The sequence below is a fragment of the Medicago sativa genome, chromosome 2 (assembly GCF_051527215.1).
Source record: "Medicago sativa cultivar Bolivia chromosome 2, Bolivia_mono, whole genome shotgun sequence".
In the NCBI taxonomy this organism is placed as follows: domain Eukaryota; kingdom Viridiplantae; phylum Streptophyta; class Magnoliopsida; order Fabales; family Fabaceae; genus Medicago; species Medicago sativa.
In genome coordinates this window covers 52,235,365-52,257,678 of record NC_140750.1, presented here as the reverse complement: position 1 = coordinate 52,257,678, position 22,314 = coordinate 52,235,365, and the positions used below count along the sequence as shown (strand labels likewise).

The 22,314-nt window shown below is 37.8% G+C and overlaps 1 protein-coding gene and 1 pseudogene across 1 annotated transcript; one reads left to right on the top strand and one right to left on the bottom strand.

Annotated features, from left to right (window-relative positions):
• The first annotated feature begins 13,940 nt into the window (after window positions 1-13,940).
• On the top strand, window positions 13,941-14,941 carry LOC146948786 (thaumatin-like protein 1 pseudogene; annotated as a pseudogene).
• A 5,447-nt stretch (window positions 14,942-20,388) lies between these two features.
• Window positions 20,389-21,602, bottom strand: LOC146948785 (uncharacterized). Its single transcript, XM_085748428.1, has 4 exons — window positions 21,254-21,602; window positions 21,123-21,161; window positions 20,605-20,960; window positions 20,389-20,523 (listed from the first exon to the last, which is right to left on the bottom strand). The coding sequence occupies exons 1-4, from the start codon at window positions 21,600-21,602 to the stop codon at window positions 20,389-20,391; spliced, it is 879 nt and encodes a 292-aa protein (XP_085604554.1).
• Between the last annotated feature and the right edge of the window lie 712 nt (window positions 21,603-22,314).

The following is a 22,314-nucleotide window of genomic DNA, read 5'->3' as shown; positions in this document are numbered from 1 at the left end:
CATCATTCCATACAACAGGCTGATTCTTTCTGAGCAATTTGAAAATTGGTCCACAGGTAGTAGTCATGTGAGATATGAATCTTGAAATATAGTTTAGACGTCCGAGGAAACCTCTGACTTGCTTCTCAGTTTGAGGGGCCGGCATCTCTCTGATGGCTCGGACTTTGTCAGGGTCAACTTCAATGCCTCTCTGACTGACAATGAAGCCTAGCAATTTTCCAGATCTTACGCCAAATGTGCACTTGTTAGGATTCAACCGCAGCTTGTACTTTCTCAATCTTTCAAACATCTTTTTCAAATACACAACATGCTGCTCTTCATCACTTGACTTCACAATCATATCATCAACATATACTTCAATCTCTTTGTGAATCATATCATGAAATAGAATTGTCATACCTCTTTGATAGGTAGCACCAGCATTTATCAGGCCAAATGGCATAACTTTATAACAGAACGTTCCCCACGGAGTGATGAAGGACGTCTTTTCTCTATCTTCAGGAGACATTCGTATCTGATTATAGCCGGAGAAACCATCCATAAAAGAGAATACTTTGGATTGAGCAGTACTGTCAACAAGCACATCAATATGAGGCAATGGGAAGTTATCTTTTGTACTAGCTTTATTCAGGTCTCTATAATCAACACACATTCGAACTTTCCCATCTTTCTTTGGTACTGGTACGATGTTGGCAATCCACTCAGGATATTCAGCTGTCATGAGGAATCCCGCATCAATCTGCTTTTGCACCTCAGCTTTGATCTTAAGAGCCATGTCTGGACGAGACCTTCTCAATTTCTGTTTGACAGGAGGACATTCAGGTCTTGTCGGTATCCGATGTTCCACAATCTTGGGATCTAGACCCGGCATATCTTCATAGGACCATGCAAAGACATCTGGATAGTCATGGAGAAGCTGAATGATCTTCCTTTTCACTTCTGGCTCAAGTGCAGCACCAATCTTGATCTCTCGCTTGTTCTCTTCAGTACCCAGGTTGATAAGCTCAATCTCTTCCTGGTGAGGCTGAATGGCTCTTCTTTCTTGCTCAAGCAGTCGAATGATCTCATACGGTATCTCTTCATCATCCTCATCTTCAGCTTCATATACAGGGAATTCAAAATTTGGAGGAACCATAGGGTCACTGTGTTCAACGGGTTTATTATGGTTCAATCTGCATAATATGATTGGGATGATTTTAGAAAAAGTTTTTCATGCAGATTTTTGAAATTAATAAGAAAATACAGATGTTTTGGTTTTTTCTGGCATTACCATTATTTCCAAGAAAAAGGCACTAAAAAGTAAAAAACAAAGAGTCGTGAGAAAGACGACAACTTTTTATTGATTACGGCAATGCCGAAACAAACACGCCCTTACAATGATATCACTTTCGCCTTGGGCAGAGCGAAAGGATTGTTATTTTGAAAACAAAGAAAAACATGAGCAACAAGACACATTACATGGAAGCATGCATGACTAAAGGAACATCAATGGCCTCCCAATTTCTCACAGTGCCTCCTGGTATAACAAATGCAGGCACGTGACCACCTTCAGCAGCATCTTCAGTAATAGCGTTGATGAACCCAGCACTGTAGAAAGTTCCCTTTGAAACAGCAGATGTCGGGGAGAATCCAAGGCACTCTTTACGCTTGTTTTCCAAGGTCTGAATCACTTTGCCCCAGCCAGCAGCTTGCCCTGCTTGAACAGCCTTCTGGGCGTCTTTCAGTGAGGCCATGCTAGTACCAGCCCTCCGGGGTTCTGCACCCTCAGCAGTCAAGCCAATCACACATACATCACTGGTAATCAAGTGCTCGTCATCCATCAGGCTCTGGATATCACCTTGCACCACACAACAGCCCATAGGATTTTGGAGACACTCTGAACAAGAAGCATGATCATGATTGAACAGAGAAGCCTGACATAGCTTGACATGTAGCGGCACCAAGGGAGTAACGACATTGCGGACATCCAGCCTGGGATCCTCTTGATGGACAGGAACCCTTTCAAAGGCCTCAACCATATTGACAGCAGCATGGTTTGGAAGCGGGTTGTCAAGGACATGGGGAACACTGTTCTCAAAAGTCAACCGTCCCTTTTCTATCAGATCTTTCACAATATATTTCAGAGCAAAGCAACCTTCGATATCATGGCCTTGAGCACCCTGATGAAATTCACATGTTAAGTCCTGACGGAACCTCGGAGGTAATGGATTAGGCGGAGGCTTGCCTGGTCTGGTGACACAGTGCCCCTTGGCCAGCAGAGTTGGGAGCAATTCACCATACCGCATTGGTATTGGCGGGAAAGAAGGCTTAGGTCGGGGACCCTGTTGTTGCTGTCGTTGCTGTTGAGCAGGAGGCTGTTGTTGTGTTTGCTGAGGGATAGCATTGACGGGCATTGGTGGTTGACCCGGTGGTAGAGGATATTGCTGATAGAATGGTGGGAAGAAAGGATGTTGAGAGTATTGCATGTATTGATAGGGCAAAGGTAGCTGCATGGCTGCTGCAGACGGGTTACCAGACACCATCCCTACGTCAGATTCTTTCCTCTTGTGATGTCCGTTACCGTACTTCTTTGGTGCACTGTTTGAAGATTCGCCTTTTTCTAGGACAATAATACCATCTCGGACAGCCTCTTCAAGACGGGTTCCCATTGTAACCATATCAGAGAAGTTGTTAGGAGCAGAGACTATCATTCTCTCCTTATATTCCTTCTTCAGAGTCTTCAGGAATGTCTGTGTTAACTCTTCCTCATCAAGTCGAGGAGAAACACGGGCAGCTGCCCCTCTCCACCTCTGAGCATATTCTCGGAAGGTTTCATCTGATTTCTGAGATAGGGCTTTAAGAGAGTCCCTGTTTGGCCTTAGACGGGTATTGAATTCATATTGACCTTCAAAAGCAGCAGCGAGTTCCTCAAAGGTATGAATGTTATCTTTGCTCAGACTAGTGTACCAATCTGCTGCATCATCTGTCAAGCTACTCTGAAAGCAGTGGATCATCAGTGCATCATTGTCGGCGTAGTTAGCCATCTTTCGGACATACCGGATAACATGGTTATGTGGGCAAGAAGTCCCATTGTACTTGTCAAATTCTGGCTCTTTGAATTTCTTAGGAACCTCAAATCGGGATACCAAGCATAGATCGCGAGCTTTAGCAGGAGCACCATTGTTTCCTCGGCTAGCCTTGACCTCACGGAGTTCTCCAGCCAACTCCCTCAACTGTTTCTTCATAGCTTCCATTGCGGGATCTTGTCTACGCGGAGTATCAACATCAATCACCTGTTGCACAGTGTGTACAATAGGGTCGGTAACAACAGTGGTTACTTGAGGCATAGCAGTAGACACAGGAATCTGTCCTTGACCAGCAAAACCAGAGACACCAGCAGCAGTATTAGGAGAGTAGTAAGCTGAGAGGCCATAAGGACGGCCGTTGGTCATAACAAAACGAGCATCAGTAGCCACAGTAGATAGCGGGATAGAGGGAATCACCTCAGCAGTAACTGGAATAGAAGTGGCTGGTTGTTCCTGTGCAGCCATCATGGTGGACATAGCGTCATGAGCCTTAGCCAGATCTTCTTTCATAGCAGCCAATTCGGCCCGGAGCAGAGCATTCTCTTCTTCAAAGTTAGCCATAATCCTTCTCTTGTGAAATCTTGTCTGATGAATTCTATCTGGTTGGTAGACTTTGCGAACACGAGCCACTTTTCAGACTGCGGCGGACAAAACCAGGAGGCAATGAGCACGAGAGAAGTTTTTTTTTGTGGTCAATGAATGCATATGATGCATGAAATGTGTAAATGCATGCAAAAAAAGACTCTTTTTACGTTATCGAAGGGTTTTAGACAAATTATAAACTCGTAAACATTACTAAACAACAATTAACATAAACGGGAAACACACAATCAACATATGGTTTTACAAGACAATTTCAACATGAACAAATGGAAATAACAACAGAAAATGGCAATCCTCAAGCATAGGAAGTGGAATCATCGTCCTCAGAGTCGGACTCATAGCTGCAGTATCGTGCATAGAAGTCACGGGCCCCCCTAGCTCTCTTGGAGTCCCTCATAAGCAGTCTATCTTTCTCCTCAATCTCTCTCTTAGCCTTAGCTAACTCTTTCTTCAGTGTCAAGACCTCATGAGTCTGCTGCTCACCCTTTCCATCCAAGGTCATGATCAGGTTCTCAGCCTCATAGTAGCTAGCCCTCCACTGATGCTTCTCCCGACTCTCCATAGCTAGATGCTCCTGATACATCTCCTGGGTAGGTGGGAGTAGAGGCAAGGGCCTGGTAGGAATAGATGCAGACACATATCTCATAGAGGGGTAAGGCGTACCAGCCTCCTCAGCTCGGCTTATCACCCACTGTGTATAGGCCTCATGAGCGATACCGGACCTCACACCCATATGCTTCACCTCTTTCTTCCGAAGCTTGGTCCAAGCTTGCATGAAATCTTCTCTAATTCCGGTGGGAGCATTGGAGTAGTGAAAGAAGTAAGGAGCTGTAGCAAGATTGATGGGTTTATCTTTCATCGGGAAACCAAATTGTCGCAAAGCAAGCTCCGGGTTATAGTTGATTCCACCCCGGGTACCAAGAAGAGGTACATTAAGAAACTTTCCACCACCGAAGATGATTTCCTTGACCCTAGAAGCGGGAGTGAGCCAAACCACTTCATTAGGAGTGAGAGCCATAATCCTTTGTGAAATAGACCAATTCCTCGGATTGTCGTGGAAAGACTGCGGAAGGTGCGAAATAAACCACCTATAGAGGAGAGGCACACAACAAAGAATGTATCCACGACCCTTGCTGGAACGATCGTGAATAGCATGGTATGTGTCAGCTAGTAAAGTAGGAACCGGATTCTTGGAGTGGAAGATCATAATAGCATTCATGTCCACGAAGCCATCAAGATTCGGAAAGAGAATAAGCCCATAGATGAGAAGTGCAAGAATAGCCTCAAGAGTGTCCTGACAAGTGGTATTGAGGTTGGCTTTCCCAAGAAGATACTCTGAAGTGAACCCTCGGATATGTGCCTTAGTGACAAGATTCTTGGAGACATCGGTGGTTTTGAGATAGAGGTCCTTAGCAATAACCAATGGAGGAAGAGGATCTTCAGGTCCTGAGAAAGGTATCCCCTTAGCAATAGATAAACCCATCAAGGAAGAATAAGCCTCTAGAGTAGGCACCAACTGAAAGTCTGGAAAAGTGAAGCACCGATACCCTGGATCATAGAATTGCACTAGAGTGTGCACAAGCTTCTCATCCACATTAGTATGGAGAATAGGAAGTAAAGCCCCGTAACGACGTCGGAAACCAGTCGGATCCTCAATCTTGAGTGCCAAATCCCTCAAACTAGCCAAATCCACTTCCTTGAACTTGTAGGACTTAGTCATCTTCATTCCTACAATGTTTACAAATTCAACTTGTCTAAGCCCTTCGATAACAATGCATGGAAAAAGTTTATGCATGTATGCATGTATGCATGAATGCATGATTATGTTCAAGTTCGGAGAAAACATGGTGGGTTTGAAGTTCAAAGTCGAGGAGTCATGGGTGGACACGGTGTCCGGTGAAGCTAGGGTTTTAGGATAATAGTAACCGGGTTCTAAAAAGGTTCCCAAGTTGCAACCTCTCCGACGTATCTCACGGTGTCACGAGACAACCCTCGCTCCATGATTATACGTGGAAGATCTAACTTGAGTGTAGTATCGCGTGACGACTAAAACTCGAGACAACACCCGGTTTAGCCTCCGCACTACATCCTAGCAAATGGCCATGGATGGGTTTGGTTATCTACGGTTCATAGCGTCATAGAACAATTAGAAGCAAAGTGCCTAAACGCGACAACTCGCGCCGACAACATCACCCCCAAAATGCCTCAGCTATGTGGGATTGATCGCGTAATCCAAAACACGAGGCAACCCCCGGAATGAATTGTCGATTATATCCCTCCTAAATCCTAAGTTCACTCAGCCCGGGTGCAGGACTTTTGATATTCTCACCCCACACGTTTGCAAGAAATTAAACATTTATTCACATAAGAAAGCAAGTAAAGGAAGCAAGTAAAAATACAAGCGCAAGCGTGGAAATAAAGACTAGGCGTAACTCTCGAATCTCCCCAGTGAAGTCGCCAGCTGTTTTATCTTGGTTTTCGGGTGTCAAACATTGATTACGTTTGAACCTTTTAAACCGGTGATATCTTATTTTTTCTTGGGAAGGGAAAAAGTAAGCAAAACCCTTGAGAATCGAGGTCCGGGAGTTGTTTTCGCTACGGGAAGGTGTTAGGCACCCATAACGACTATAGTAACCTATAGGAACCGTCTTTAATTTCTACGCGCGCGCTTTATTTTTAAATGCTATTTGAAAATGTTATTTACACCTAAAAGTTACTAAATGAAGAATTGGAGGGAGAAGAATGTTTTTGGATTTTTATTTTAGTTGAATTGAAGGAATTTTGTTCCTTGCCTACGTACCCGATTAAGGGATCAAATCCACCGTAGTTCTCTCTCAAAAATGTTTTTGTTTTTGTTGGTTGATTTTAAGTTTGAAAATTGGAGTTTGAAGAATAGAAAGAGGCCTCAAGGGCATGAGATTAGGAAATAGTGAGGTTGGATTAGTGAATTGCAAAAGAGGTCAAAATTTGATTATTTTCATTGAAATTTGATTAAGAAAATGGAAAAGAAAATACAATGGGATATTGGATCCCAAGGTTTATTTGGAAAAGGTTTGAGTGAAGTTGTCCACATTTATTTGGAAAATTGGTTTTTTTCTAAGTTTAAAGCCCTAGGCATTCATCTAAACATACAATCCTAAACATACATCTAAACATGCATATTCTAGCTATAGTGGTGTGTGTGCATGTGTCGGTGCTTGTGTCGGTGTACATCATTAGAGTCCATTGTCCTTTACATCACACCCTAGATACATTCTATGGCCTCTTTGCCAAGAAAATTAAAAGTGCATAAAGGAAAATATTACAAAATTCCTAAGTGTTACATTCTAAGTCTTGGTACAAATTAAATTGCAAGAAATTAAAGTGCAAGAAATGAAAATTGAGGGATGAAATATGCTCATGAAACATGAAAGGAAAAGGGTTAATAGCACAAAAATATGGAAAAGAAATTGAAACAAGTAAAGAGAATTAAGGTAACTAGAAATTAACAAAGAGATAACCAAGAACTTAATCAAAAACATGATGAAATAGTACTTGAAAGATTACTAAAATTCTAAGGCGAAACTAAGGCCTAGAATCCTCACATCAATGGTAACCTCTCAAAAGTCTTAATTCAATCATGATGTGAGAAATCAAGGGGGCTTAGTATGCAATATGATCATAGTATTTTCAAGCCTATTTACACTTTATTTGACACAAGAAACACACATTATTCACAAGGTGAAAGACTTATAACAAGAACAGCAGGCATATGCTAAATCAAGAAACAAAATCACTCCAAGAACGACATACTCAAAGTCACACTCATGCACCAAAATTCACGGACAAAATCACAACACAATTTTCACAAAAGTCTTAACAAAAAGTAGCAAAAAATGACAAAACAAACGCACATTATTTTGAAGTAGATTTTAACATGTAACTACATTCCAAAGAACAAGTATCAAGTGCTAAAAATTGACCACATCAACATTCCAAAACACTTAGAAATTTTTATCAAGATTCGAGTAAAAAATGAATACAAAGTACTAATTAAAAATCAAGATAAAAATTATATTTTGTGATCAAGGTTTGGTCTGTAAGGTACATCAAGAATTGACAAAAGTATCAAAAAACAACTAGAAAAGCTTTTAGAAATTTTATCAAGCAAATTGAGACAAATAGGGATTTACCTGGTAAGAAATGGGGTGCGGGTAGTAAAGATACAGCAAAAATATGGCAATGTGTGAGAACAAAGCCCAGGCCCATGGGAGTCTCCATCATAGGCAGATTAGGAATAGAATGAACGTCCTGCTTCAAATTTCTGCAGTTCCCAAAAGATCCAGGTCGAGACACCATCAGGAGCTTCTCTAATTGAACCATGAACTCATTGGTATGAATCAACAACCAGGAAAAAACGCAGCTTTCCCAAACGGAATCATGATATCGTGAGAGAGTTGTTCAGGAAGTTTCTGAGCGAGGCTAACAAGGTTGTTGTTGTCATCGATGAAAGCTTCGTAGTTGATGGAGTTCGTTGTTCTTGGCGGCGATAGCATCTTGGACGTGCTTGGTAGCGTTCTGAACTTCCTCTGGGGCGAACTGTGATTCGAGTGGTGTCACTGTCCCTTTCCATCCCCAATATTCAAGCCACGGAAACTTTGCAACACATAGAACGGCGTTGATTGAGTCTGGACGGAGGATCCGCCACCATTGAATTGGTTTTCCGGCGGAGTTTGAACGAGAAGGTTCAGATTCTTCTGCAACTTTGTTCACGGCATGGAGCTGTCCGTTTTTCTTTGCGATGCGGCGTTGATATCGGACAAAATTGAATTCACGATGGTGAAGGCCTTCGCACTTGTGCTGGTGTTCCTTTGATCGAAGCGAACGACGAAACACATGATTTCTCCATTGTTGAAGGTTTGAAGGTTGCGGTTCTTGTTGTGGTGATGGATTCGTGAAACGACGGAATTACGGCGTGGGAAGTGAAGAAAACGAATTTGTGTTGGATTTGAATGATAGAATCAGTTTTGATTGTTGTGAAATCATGATGAATTTTGGAATTTGGATGAGAATTTGAGGATTGGTGAAGGTTGAAGATGAAATTGTAATGGTTTTGGTGGTGAATTGAAGTGGATTGTGGTGGTTAGATGTGGTTGAGTGGTGGAGGAAGTGGTGGTTTAGGTTGGTTAGGGTGGAGGAAGTGGTGGTTTAGGTTGGTTAGGGTGGAGGAAAAGTTAGTTAGAGGTTGTTGATGGAGGTGGTTGGGGATGAGAAAGTTAGTTAGAGAAGAGGGAAAATTGAAAGAAAAAGGTTTTTTGTGATTTTTGTGGATGTGTAAAAATAATTAATGGTTATGAAAAATTGACCAAGACTTTGACTTATATAGGTGTCATGGTAAGCTTGGACCAATGAGGAAATGCCACATGGACTTGGACTTGTAACAAACTCTTAAGGACCAATAGCATTTGGACACATGGCACTTGGACTCTAACAAACTTAAAAGGGATTAAAACGTAAATAACAAAAGTGCGCGGACTAAAATGAAAATTAAAACTAAAATTGAATTGAAAAAGTAAATTGAAAATTAACGTAAAACGAGACGATTAACAACAACAAAGCAGATTAAAACGAAACAGAAATATTATGTGAAACGACCAAAATGCCCCTGGAGGCTAAAAACGACTAAAGTGACTTAGATGAAATTTTTAAAATGATTTTTTTAACAAGGGATTAAAGCAAGAGTTTATACAAGCGAATTAAAAGACTCAGGGACAATTTTTTAGAATTTAAACAGGGTTTTAACACATGAAAAGACTAAAATGCCCCTAGGGGTAAAACTGACTCGAAATGACTTCAAATGCAATTTTTGGAAAGGGTTTTGACATAGAATGAAACAAAGACTTATTCAAACTACTTGAAAGGACACAACAAAGTTTTGAAAGATTGAGAGACATTTGACATAGGAAATGACTAAAATACCCTTACATGTGAATTTTGCAAAGAATACTGAAATAAAATGCAGAGAAAGATGGAATTGATCAGAGACAGTTCAAATGACTTGTAATGCAAGGAAAGAAAAATTGACTAGTATTTTTAGGTCCAAAATTAGGGTATAACAGAGTTATGTTTCCAAACCTCTTTACCTTGTTTTTTGGCTATTTACTTTTTGAGGGAAGTTGTTATCGCCCCTGTCGCTGCTAGTTCACTTGAGTGTGTATCTGTTTGTCTCGTGTTCGAGTACTTAATTTTTTGAACAAAGTATTACTCAAATTTGTGTTACTTTACTTTCGAGTATTGACTAATGAACAATTTAGTCATTTTTTTGTGATATATTGTGCTATAGCATTGAGCACATATATGAATCTAGTTTGTATAATTTTGTTTCAGACAATGAGCATTTGTTTACTCTTGAATTTTTATTTATTTTTATTTGAATCTTGTATTTGTTATTGGATATAAATTTTACGGTTTTGAATTTAAAGAAAATTAAATTATTAGATTTGTGGCAGTTCTCTTGCAAATAAGCCCATAATTTTGTTAGAAAAGTGTTGAGCATTGAAATTTAAAGTCATCATTGAATATATAGGTTTGCTTAACTCCGTCTAAAAGTCACTGGAAAATTTAACTTAAATCTGTTCGAAAATAGTAGGAAGTTTTAACTGAATTCCGTCTGAATTGCGTAGGAAATTATAACTTAATTCTGTCTGAAATCTGTAGGAAATTAAACTTAATTCCATCCGAAATCCGTCGGAAATTAAACTTAATTCCTTCCAAAATTCGTTCAAATTTTAGTCCAATATCCCACAGACTTAAAATTCAGAATTTGTGTGAAAATCGTACGAAATCCATCTGAAATATATTTGGGACGGAATTATTATTTGTGACGCGTTTTTTTCCGGACAACACCATGTCTGTCCAAATTCCATCCGAAATCCGTGGGAAATGTCCATAAATTTCGTCACAAAACCATCTGAAATTCCGTTCGAAAATGGCCTTTTTTTTGTAGTGCCAGTTGCAAAAATGAATATTGTTATGGTGATACTATCATTAGCAGCTAACTACAATTGGAACTTGAACCAATTTGATGTAAAAAAAATGATTTTCTTCATGGAATCTAGAAGAAGAGATCTACATGGGCGTACCTCCTGGATACCATGGACGTACTGCTGTCAGCGTCAATATCGTGTGCAAGTTAAAAAAGGATTTATATGGGTTAAAGCAATCGCCACGACCATGGTTTGGGAGATTCACTAAAGTTATGATACGTTTGGACTTCAAACAAAGCCAAGGAGACCATACTTTATTTTTCAAACAATTTGATTCAGGGGGAGTAACAATGTTATTGGTTTATGTCGACAACATTATAGTAACTAGTGATGATGAAGAGGAGCAACAATTATTAGCCCAACTAGGCCAATGTATTTTAGATTAAGAACTTGGGAAAATTGAAGTATTTTATGGGATTTAAAGTGGCCAACTGTAAGAAAGTAATTTTCATATCCCAGGAGAAATATATTACTTATCTTCTGTAAGAGACTAGAAAGGTTGCATGCATGCCTACAAGTACACCAATTGATCTAAATGTAAAGTTCGGGAATGCATAAGAAGATATTCAGGTTGATAAGGAAATGGTTAGTCGACAAACTTATATATTTATCACATACTAGACTTGATGTTGCCTTTGATGTAAGCCAAGTCAACCAATTCATGCACCAACCAAATGAGATTCACAATCAAGTTGCACTCCGGATTGTTCAATATTTGAAAGGAACCCCAGGTAGAGGGATATTGTTTGAATGAAATGGAAGCATAAAACTTGAAGCATATACTGATGTTGACTGTGCAGGGTCAATTGTGGATAGGAGATCAACTACAGGCTATTGCACTTTTCTGGATGGTAATCTCGTGACTTGGAAGTGTAAAAAAAACATTGTGGTATTTAGATCTAGTGCTGAAGCAGAGTTCAGGGCAATGACACAAGGGAAATGTGAACTACTATGGCTAAAAGCAACCTAAAAGACTTGAGGATAAAGAGTGATGAACCAATGAGACTTTATTGTGATAATAAATTTGATATTAGCATAACTCACAATCCAATGCAACATGATAGAACCAAACATATTGAAGTTAAGAGACATTTCATAAAAGAAAAATTAGATAGTGGTCTAATTTGCACTCCATGTATCTCTTCCCAAGGCAATCTTGCAGATCTTCTAACTAAAGGATTGAACAACCAAAACTGTGAAAAAATTGTTTCCAAGATCAGAATGATAGATAATCATTCACCGACTTGAGGGGGTGTTGTAAATAGTGAAGTTTTAATATTATTATTAGTAATTTGTAATTGGCCCATTAGTCATTAGTCAGACCCATTAGGTTATAATAGCTTTTATAAACACATTAGTAGTTGTACATTATTTATCTCTGAAATATAATATTCAGTTTTCACAGTTCACACAAGCCATAAAACCATTATTTCATTTTTTAATGGATAAGTTTAGTAAATCTCCATGTTGAACGACAATCCTTGTGGAGAATCTAACTCACTACGTTATTACATGTTACAATTTGGTGCACTTGCCAAACTTGTCATCAAAGCCCTCCCATGATGGAGTAAATGAGGAGAGTTTCACCATCATCTATTTCCTTAGTATTCATTCTTCAATGCGTGTATAGTGCGTTAGTGGTGTTGCCCTTAGTTTTTGTCATGCTCTCTTCTTGTTGGATCTATAGCGGAGTTTTCACTACCAGAAAAAACAAAATTAGCAATGGAAATTAGTGACAGAAAATGGAAACAGTGGTTGAAATGTGCACTCTTGAGTGAGCGGAGGATGGTGAGGCTTGGAAGTGGATGCGAAGGTTATTAGCTTGGAAGGAGGAGCAGGTTAGGGAGTGCAGTGACATTTTAATTAATATTGTTTTGGAGCCTAATCTTCCTGACAAATGGATTTGGCATTCACATGTTTCCACAAATACAATGTTGCAAGTCCTTATAATTACTTGTTGTCATCGGTCAACATATTGGTAACTGCTCAAACAAACAAAATTTGGAACAAGGAGGTTCGCCAGAAGGTCAGCCTTTTTGCTTGGCATCTGCTTCATAATTGTTTACCTAACACGAACAATTTATTTAGAAGGCACGTTCTTCAACCTAATGTTCAATTTTGTCTGGGTGATTGTGGCATGATGTAGGACATTGATCACCTATTCCTTTCTTGCGACTTTTTTTCGAAAAAATTCGCATGGTATCTTTAATTGGCTTGGACTCATTACAGTGCATCAAGAACATGTCGCATATCACTTACTTCAATTTCGAAATTTAGGCGGTTTTTCAAAAAAATATCCGCTCAGCTTATTTGGATCTCATGCGTGTGGGTGATTTGGTGTGAAAGAAATGCTTCAGTTTTTCGCTAAAAAGAGGTCTGGTTACAACAACTTCGTTACAAAGTTAAGCTTCAAACATATTGGTGGCTGAAAACGAACCACATTAAATTTGCTTGTACCTATCATTTGTTGTGGCTTATCCATTTAACTTGTATGGGAATCACTTTGTAACAAGTTTGCTTCGACCTCTTTTTCAATCCTTGCTTTTTTTGACATTTGATGTAATTTGATACTTTCCTTTCTGGTTTTTTGGCACTCCTTGTGCTGGAATACCAGACTTTTCAGTTATTATAATCCATTTTAAGTTCTTAATTTTTTTTTAATTTTCTATATTTCTGAAATGCATGCTATGTAATGCCTTATGTTTATGTCATTTAATTTTCGATTTTATTTCCTTTTTTTCTAGAAATTTGATATATGATTAATCATTTTCTGTCATTATTTGTATGTTTACTATGTAAGAATTTTTTTTTATTTCCCTTTTTAATTAAAGAATGCATATTATTTATAATCATATTATAAATGACATATTAAGTAATGTCTTTTATTGCATTTAACTTGATTGGTATAATATGTGATTCTTTGAACTAAGGAGACTGTATTGTATTAGGATTTTATGGGATTTTAAATTGATTTGATAAAACTTTCTTAATATTTTTTTCTTCCATATTTTGTATTCTTGCCATGAAAACTTTATTTCCTATATTTTGCATTCTTGCCATGTAAACTTTCTTTCCAAGGTTGATTAAGAGACCTCTATTTAGACCTTAATATATATTATTATATGTAGATTAGAAAAGAAACAAACGAAAGAAAACAACATTGTCAATGTCTTCAATGCTTGGTCCAATGTTTATGTCTTTTATAATATTTTTTATTATTTTGATTTCAAAAGGAAAGGCTAGACCTAACCCATATGCTGGTGGAGTAAGTATGCTAATTACAAATGGTGGTTATGAAACAATTTGGCCAGCTATTTATACAAGGACAGGGCCAAGAGTGGTTCCAACTGGTATCAAATTGGAACCTGAAGAACAATATAATCTCAAAGTCCCTGATTCATGGTCAGGCACAATATGGGTAAGAACTAGATGTAGTGGAAACCCTAATAGTAGCTTTCATTGTGCTATTGGAGATTGTGGTACTAATAATATTCATTGCCATTACAAGGAACCACACCCACCTGTGACTCAAGTGAAATTCAATTTAGTTCCAAAAGGTGGTAGTAGTTCCTATAAAGTGGACCTTACAGATGGTTTTAGTTTGCCTGTTACATTAACCCCATTAGATTCCGAATGTCAGGAAATCATGTGCGATATGAATTTGTTGGATCAATGTCCTGATTGGTTGGCTGTGTATAGCGACGAAGGGAGAAAAATTGCTTGCAAGAGTCCGTGTTATACCACTAGAGAGCCAAAGTATTGTTGCACTGGTGCATATGCTTCACCTGAAAAGTGTGAACCAAATCAATACACAGAGCTTTTAGAGAATCGATGTCCAAGTACTGTCTCTACTGCTTTTGATGAAACTCATTTCACATGTTTTGGTGGGACTAGTTTTTTAATATTATTTGGCTAAAATTATATTAACTACTATTATGGATTATTTCAAGAATGATATTATTCGGCTAAACTGATTTTTTTTTTTTTTAGTGTGTTTAAAACCAGTGACCTTGGAAGACTTACTTCTAGCTACTGATATAGAGGTGCCGACGTAGAAATAGCTTTATATATTTGGTTGATTATGTATCTCCTTTGTTGATTGTTGTGCGTATTACACTCTTTTCTTCTTCTTAAAGGTATTATGCTATTGGTTTTCTTTGCAAATTTTTGTGGTAGTTGCTTGTTACCTTCTGATTTGTTACCTTGGGTTTTAGTCTAATTCTCCAAACTATTATACTATTCTTTTCATTTTAATCTATTTAATGAAGGTGTGCAGATATATAATACGTGACAAAAAAAGTTGGTATGTTTATGCAGTCATCTGAAACTTTTGCAATCTATTTTCATTGTTTTAAAAATGCAATATTAACTACTACTCCCTCCGTTTCAAAATGAGTGTCGCTTTAGGCTTTGACACACAGATTAAGAAATAGAATGAAATAATCATTGGATATAACGCTTTTACTAAACTGCCCTTACTTTATAAGAAAAAGACAAAATTAAAGTTGCATTGAAAATTGTGTGAGAGAAAAGTTGGAGAGGGTAAAGTTGGAAGAAAAAAATTAAAGTTGTATTGGAAATGTAAAGCGACACTCATTTTGAAACAAATTTTTTTGGCTAAAGCGACACTCATTTTGAAACGGAGGGAGTAATATCCTATCTGACAAAAAAGCAGAAAATGCAGCTGAATAAAGCCTATTTGGTATGGAGGGTGAGTTTTGTTGTCATCACCATCTTCTATTACGAAAAATGAGAACTTTTAGGGATATTATTAACTTTTTATATAATCGAGTATGAATTGCATGTATGAATTGTGATGTCTTTATTGGAAAAAGTTTTTGAAAATCTACAAAGTTTTTGAAAATCTACAATTTTAATGGTTCAAAGTGACTTAAATTTTACAAATATCAAGTAAATTATTTTAGAATTTAGGGTGTCACATTATTGGTATCAGAGCTGTCCATTCTAACCAGCACGTGGGTCATGTGTACGTCCTTGTTAATATTTTGAATTGTTTTCCCTTTGTTTGTTTCGAATTCTTGTAAGTTGTGAGATATGATGATGATGATGGTATGACTCGAACCTTCCAAGCATTGATCCTCACCCATAACTTGTATTCAATATTTTCAATTGTTCCTTCATTTGCACGTCTAACACTATTTATTTATACTTTACAAGGTTTGTGAATGTTATAGTCTTGTTCGTTACTTCTAGATGTTTTTTTTTTTTTGGTTGAGAACTGGTTAGGAGTTATTGATAGAAAAAAAAGATTTGAAGTAAATAGTTTTTTCAAATATAGAACTGAATTACAACAAAAAAAAGTGGCTTATATGAGTTCTGTCAAAAAAACAAAAAAATGATCTTGCGTTATTAGTGTGTGCCTATATAGGAAATCTTCTATGTGAGAATGAATGATTTTGGCAACCAGATGTGTTGGCACTGTCTTCTTCATCGTCATAGTAACATGTTATAATAAAGATTTAGATCAAGTGTTATGCTTTAGTGGGTTTTAATGCTAGTATTGAAAATGGAAGCGAATAATATTTAAGATGGTTTTATAGTAAGGTTGGCAAGACAATTTTGTGGTTTTAAGAAGCTATTTGCATATTCTAGAGTTGTGGTGCATTTTTTGTTGTTATTGACTCTTGGACATGGGTTTTGTGTTTTTTTTATGTTAACTAATTCCTTTGTTGGTCTTTGATCGTTGTCTTTTAATTGTGGTTCCTTGATGTATTTGTATGTGCTTATAAAATGATCGTGCTGCTATCGTGTCAGCATTGTTTCATTGGTATTTGAAGTGTTTTCTTCTGTGTTGTGGTGTCTAAACGGTGTGCATTTCTGGATCATTTCTAGTGGTTGGGATTGCGGTTTACTAGTTGTTGTACATGAGGCAGTTAAAAGGTACTTGTTTTAGGTGTCATAATTTCACCCCTATGATTTTCTTATGGCAATATGGTCGTTGTATAGGGGTCATTTTCTGTAGATTTCATATGCTCTAGATTTAACGGGAAGCACTTGGGTGACATAATGTCACCGTGACATTAAATCTGGGCCACACAACACACATTGTCACACAACATCTGGGCCATACAACACATACAACACATCTGAGCCACACAACACAACACCTTTGTGTGGCCCATATTTAATGTCACGGTGACATTATGTCACCCAAGTATTTTCCAGATTTAACTAGTTTTGATCTTTGTTTTATATTTTTGTTGTTGTTCGTTATAGGAGTCTCTCGGCTGATGTATGCTTAAGTCGTAGTTTTTGCTTCTGTAGTGTACTCACACTTCGTCTGTTGTCCTTTTCGATAGTGTTTTGGTAGTCAATATTTATATCTGAAATTCTGGCGCACTTGTTTTATATGTTCTGTCAGATGTTTTAACGTTTACAATGTTCCAGTTAATGTTACAACATTGAGCGATAGAACAGAAATAAAACAAGAAAATAAAGGATAGAAAAGTAAAGAACACAGTGAGTTTGTTGACCCAGTTCAGCACAACACGCTTACATCTGGGGGCTACCAAGCCAGGAAGGAAATCCACTAGTGTAGTCCTTATTCAATAGCTTCTCAGCAAACTCCTCATTTACACTATATGACCTAGGACCTACCCGTATAGACTTCAACCTAGGAACTCCTAGATCTGAGATCCCATCTCACTATCCTAATGGTCAGTCATTGCCCCAGTGACCTATCAGACCTCAAACACAACAGAATAGAAGTTACCTTGCAACACAAACAACCAAACCTTGTTTCACAACTTCGGTTTAGTGCACAAGAGTATCAAACTCACACAAATAGTCCTAAACAAGTATCACAGACGACACAAGAAAGGAACACAGTAAAGATTCTAGACTTGCATCACAAACGACACAAGAACAGAATACATGAAGACTCAAACCCTAAAAATCTAAACTTTTTAGTATGACGGCTTGAATAATCAATTAGGTCTTGAAGTCTTCCTTTTATACTGAAGCAGCTTGGGCTAAATAATTCATTGGGCTTCAGTAAACTTGTAGATCGGTTCAGCTTAACCTGCAAAACAAGAATCAGAACAAATCTGGAAAGTCCTAAAATGTCAGAACATTTATAGGAGCGTTCCAAATAATAACAAATATTTCCTAAAATAAAATATCTACTTTAGAAATATTTCACAGCTGATTCTTAGATGATATGCGCGTTGCTTGGCCAGTAAGTAAAGGAAATAAGGTTTCCTTAAACGATAAAATACGCGCGTACACAAAGGCGAGAACTCAGGCACACTGAACCGTGCCAAGATGTTGAAACAATGTATCCAACATCTTACAGAGTCGCCTAACCACATGCTGGAACATTGGTTCCAACTTACAAAACAAGGGTATTTGTTTTAGCAATAATGCAGCCAACACAAATACCCAACAATATCGCTTCGAGTTAGCCATGCTATGGCACTGGTTATGTACATTCATGCTCTTTATTTGATATGTGCGACAATAATTTAAACTTAGCCAACTGCAATATCAACATAATGGGTACATCTGCATTTTCAAACATAAAGTCAATAAGTTGATTTACATATTCTTCACATATAGTGTGCACATGAGTTTTTCCCTTCCTCTGCAAATAATTTAAATTATAAATCACATAAGTTATCAATGTGGAACAAAAACATTAAATAATTTTGTCAAAAAAAACATTAAATAATATTTTCTCAAGATCATCCAACTCCAGATGCATATAATTGGTTGATTGGATTCCGCTTTTGTATTCTGTGAGTTTTCCCTTTGCAGCTAATACCCTAATAATATCATTAAAAAAAAAATTTGACTCCTTAAAAAAATACAAATTAGGTGTGAATCTTCATTCTTAGCTTTAAAAATTTGATCATAAGATGTGAATTTGAATGCTTAAAAAGTAACAATTGAATCATCAACTGACTTCACGATGGTCATATTCTTAAAAAAAAATAGTCTATAGTCATGGCAAGTTGGTTTAAACTTACAATTGTTCTTAGAAACTGAGATACTTGTTATCTCGTAACACATTCTCGTAACACGTTCTGTCAACATGCAGAAATCCGTGGCTATTACCACTTTAGCCAACGGTTGTTCAGTCGTGGGCTAAAGTTTCGTTGCCTAAAGCCAAAAATGTTGTAGTGAGCATGTTATGTGTATTTTCAACTAAAAAGTCTCACAAAATCCATTATACAAAAGAATCTATTAAAATCTACATAATTTTGGATACCAAGAGACATTTTATAAGTTAGGGAAAATCTCATTTGAATATCATCGAATTTCGTTGCATTTAAAAACTAATCTTGATTGTCTTAATTGAATACCACAAGACTTTTTTATTTTTAAAAAATCTTTTAAAATCCCATAAAATCTCAATTGAATACACCCTTGGCAAACATTATCGTCTATATGAGTGTTTGGATTTGTTTGTGATGGCCTCCGTTATCATCTTTCATTATTTTGATTAGATTTTCATTTAACAATAATTAGTAGGCTTAAATGCACTTTTCATCCCCTATGTTTCAAAAAGTTGCGATTTTGGCCCCCTTTAAAAAAATGGATATTTTGACCCCCTAACTTTTGGTCCTCTTTTGATTAGCTGATTTTATGCCAATTTCTCAGTCTCTGATGGTGTAAACTAACATGGGGATAGAAGGATGTTGATAAGTGGAGTCCAAACTTGCTTGGTGTCCAAACTGACATGATAAGTGGATTCCAAACTGATAAGTGGATCCTTCTTTAGGGGGGCCAAAAGTTACATCATGCCAGTTTGGAGTCCACTTATCAGCGTCCTTTTATCCCCATGCCAGTCTACACCTTCAGAGATTGAGAAATTGTCATAATCTCCATCAAAATCAGCTAATCAAAAGAAGGCCAAAAGTTAGGGGGTCAAAATATCCATTTTTTTTAAAGGGGGCCAAAATCGCAACTTTTTGAAACATAGGGGGTGAAAAGTGCATTTAAGCCTAAAAAGTATAATTTAGTTGTCTATTTTAATATTAAATATCTTTTTTTGTGCTGAGTTTGGTGAACAAGGCATAACGTTTTTTTTTTGAACAAATCAAAAAGATATATATATAATACAAAACCAACAGTAATTCCCTCCGCATAAGGTGTGCAAAGAAGGATCATTGACACATATTTACAGAGTTATGTAACCAAAACTGATCACCAGTCAAAACAAATTACATAATAACACCCATACAAAAAATTGGGTGTTTCCACCAATCGTGGTAAGCATAAACAAAAGCCACCTGTTTCGATTTCAGCCAAAGGAATGAATGGAGTTTAACTTTTTCAATGAGAGTAAAAGGAGATGAAATCGTATTTTGAAAGATCCGGTTATTCCTTTCCTTCCAAAGGACCCAAATAGTTGCAAACCAAATAATTCTTAAGAATAACTGAGTAGAGAATGGCATACCCGCCATTTTATTTTAGTAAACTGAAGAAAATGATGTCGAAGCTCATGATCATGCACAAAAGAAATGCCCAACCAATTCCAGACCAACCCCCAAAGATCAGCTGAACTCGTACAATGATGGAACAAGTGATTCGATGTTTCAATACAAGCACAGCCAACCACACACGTCGAATCTGAAGAAGGAAGAACCCCGCGAAGCAACAGGTTGTCTCTAGTTGGAATGCGATTACGAAAGAGTCGCCATGCCAATAAAGATACCATCGAGGGGATATACTTATTTATACCAAACGTCATCAACAATAGACATGTCCACCATATCATCTGTGGTAGTAAAATAATGGTAGACTCCCCGAACAGTGTAGCCAGAGATAGGATCTAGTACCCACCGCCAAGTGTCATGAACAGTGTCCTACAAAACAATATCATGTAATAACAAAGAATACTCCCTCACGGACTCCTCCTCCCACGCAAACAAACGACGCCTCCACACCCACGTCCCTACATCAATTCCCCAACCTCGCCCCTTCATCTCTCCAACCGATGACTCCTTTTCCACCGCCAAATCAAAAAGGCGAGGATACCTCACTTTCAACGGCATGTCTCCTATCCACTTGTCATACCAAAACAGAGTTTCCCGACCATCCCCGACGACACGCCTAATGTTATCCTCAAACCAATTCCCCACTCCCCCACCAAACCCTTCACGGATACGACACATCATCCTCCACCAAACCGACGAATCTCTACCTCCCTCCCTAAGCTGCCCCCCAACATCACCATAGCGGGATTTCAACACACGATACCACAAACTCCCTTTCTCCGAAAGCATTCTCCACCACCACTTACCTAACAGAGAAAAATTAAAAGCTCCCATCCTCCTAACCCCCAACCCTCATCCTCCTTTGATAGACAGATCGAGTCCCACTTAATCCAAGCTATTTTCCTATTCACCTCACACCCTCCCAAAAAAAAAACTTTTAAATATAGATTTAATAGAAGAAATTATACCTGCAGGGGTTGGGCTTTGAAATATGAAAGAAAGTAAACCTGCAGAGAGGACAGGACAGACTTCAGAAGAACCAGACTGCCACCAAGAGACAAAAATTTATTTTTCCAAGATGACAGTCGAGCCAGAATACGGTTCACAACCGATTTCCAAAAACTCAACTTTCTCGAGTCCCCTCCTATAGGAAGCCCCAAGTAAACAAAAGGAATAGATCCTCTCCTACAATTCAACACTGACGCCACCTCCATCAACCAAGAATCAGATATATTCACACCAGTCAGCATGATCTTATGAAAATTAACTTTTAAACCTGACACCTCCTCAAACAAAATCAAAACAGCCCGCATAGAACGCACATTCAACCAAGTTTTTTCACCAATAATAAGGGTATCATCAGCAAACAGAAGGTGAGTTAAGCGGACATCATTACCACTGCCTATGCCATAACCGTGAAATAAATTTGCCTCCACCACTGCTTTCATCAATACATTAAAGCCTTCAGCCGCCAACAAAAAAAAAGAATGGCGATAAAGGGTCCCCCTGACGAAGGCCCCGCTCAATAGGAAACTCTTTCGTCGGACACCCATTAACAAGAACCGACGCCATTGCAGGCATAACGTTAAAGCATAATAAAGAATTATGAAGAGAGAAACCAAATCCTATCCTCTTTCGTCAGATTAGTACTCAAGATAAGTCGAGTATCAATAAAATGATTTGAGGAAACCAAATCCTTTCAAGCCTTCCGACGAACGCGTCCAACCTGTTCTTCAAATCCCTCCCTTCAACCGACAGAGCGCCATCCTTGAGGATATAAACACTCTTAATTTCTTGTTCATGTCTTACAGTAGACTCCAACAAAGATTTTCTAAGTAGAGGGTGTAAAAATGTGTTTCTTTAAAATGACAAAAATTATTGGAAGATACTAATGCGAGATTCAAATGATTTTTCTTGAAGAACAATATTCCTATCATATTCAACTTTCTCAAATGTTAGAAAATGTGAAAAACAAATACCTTTATTGTACAATATTCCTATCATATTCAACTTTCTCAAATGTTAGAAAATGTGAAAAACAAATACCAATTTATTGTACACTACTTGGGGTAATGAGATAGTATTTATGATACAAAAATAAATAACCATTTGTAAATTGTATTAAGATTTTATATCATTGTTTTTATCAAGGGTTGCGAT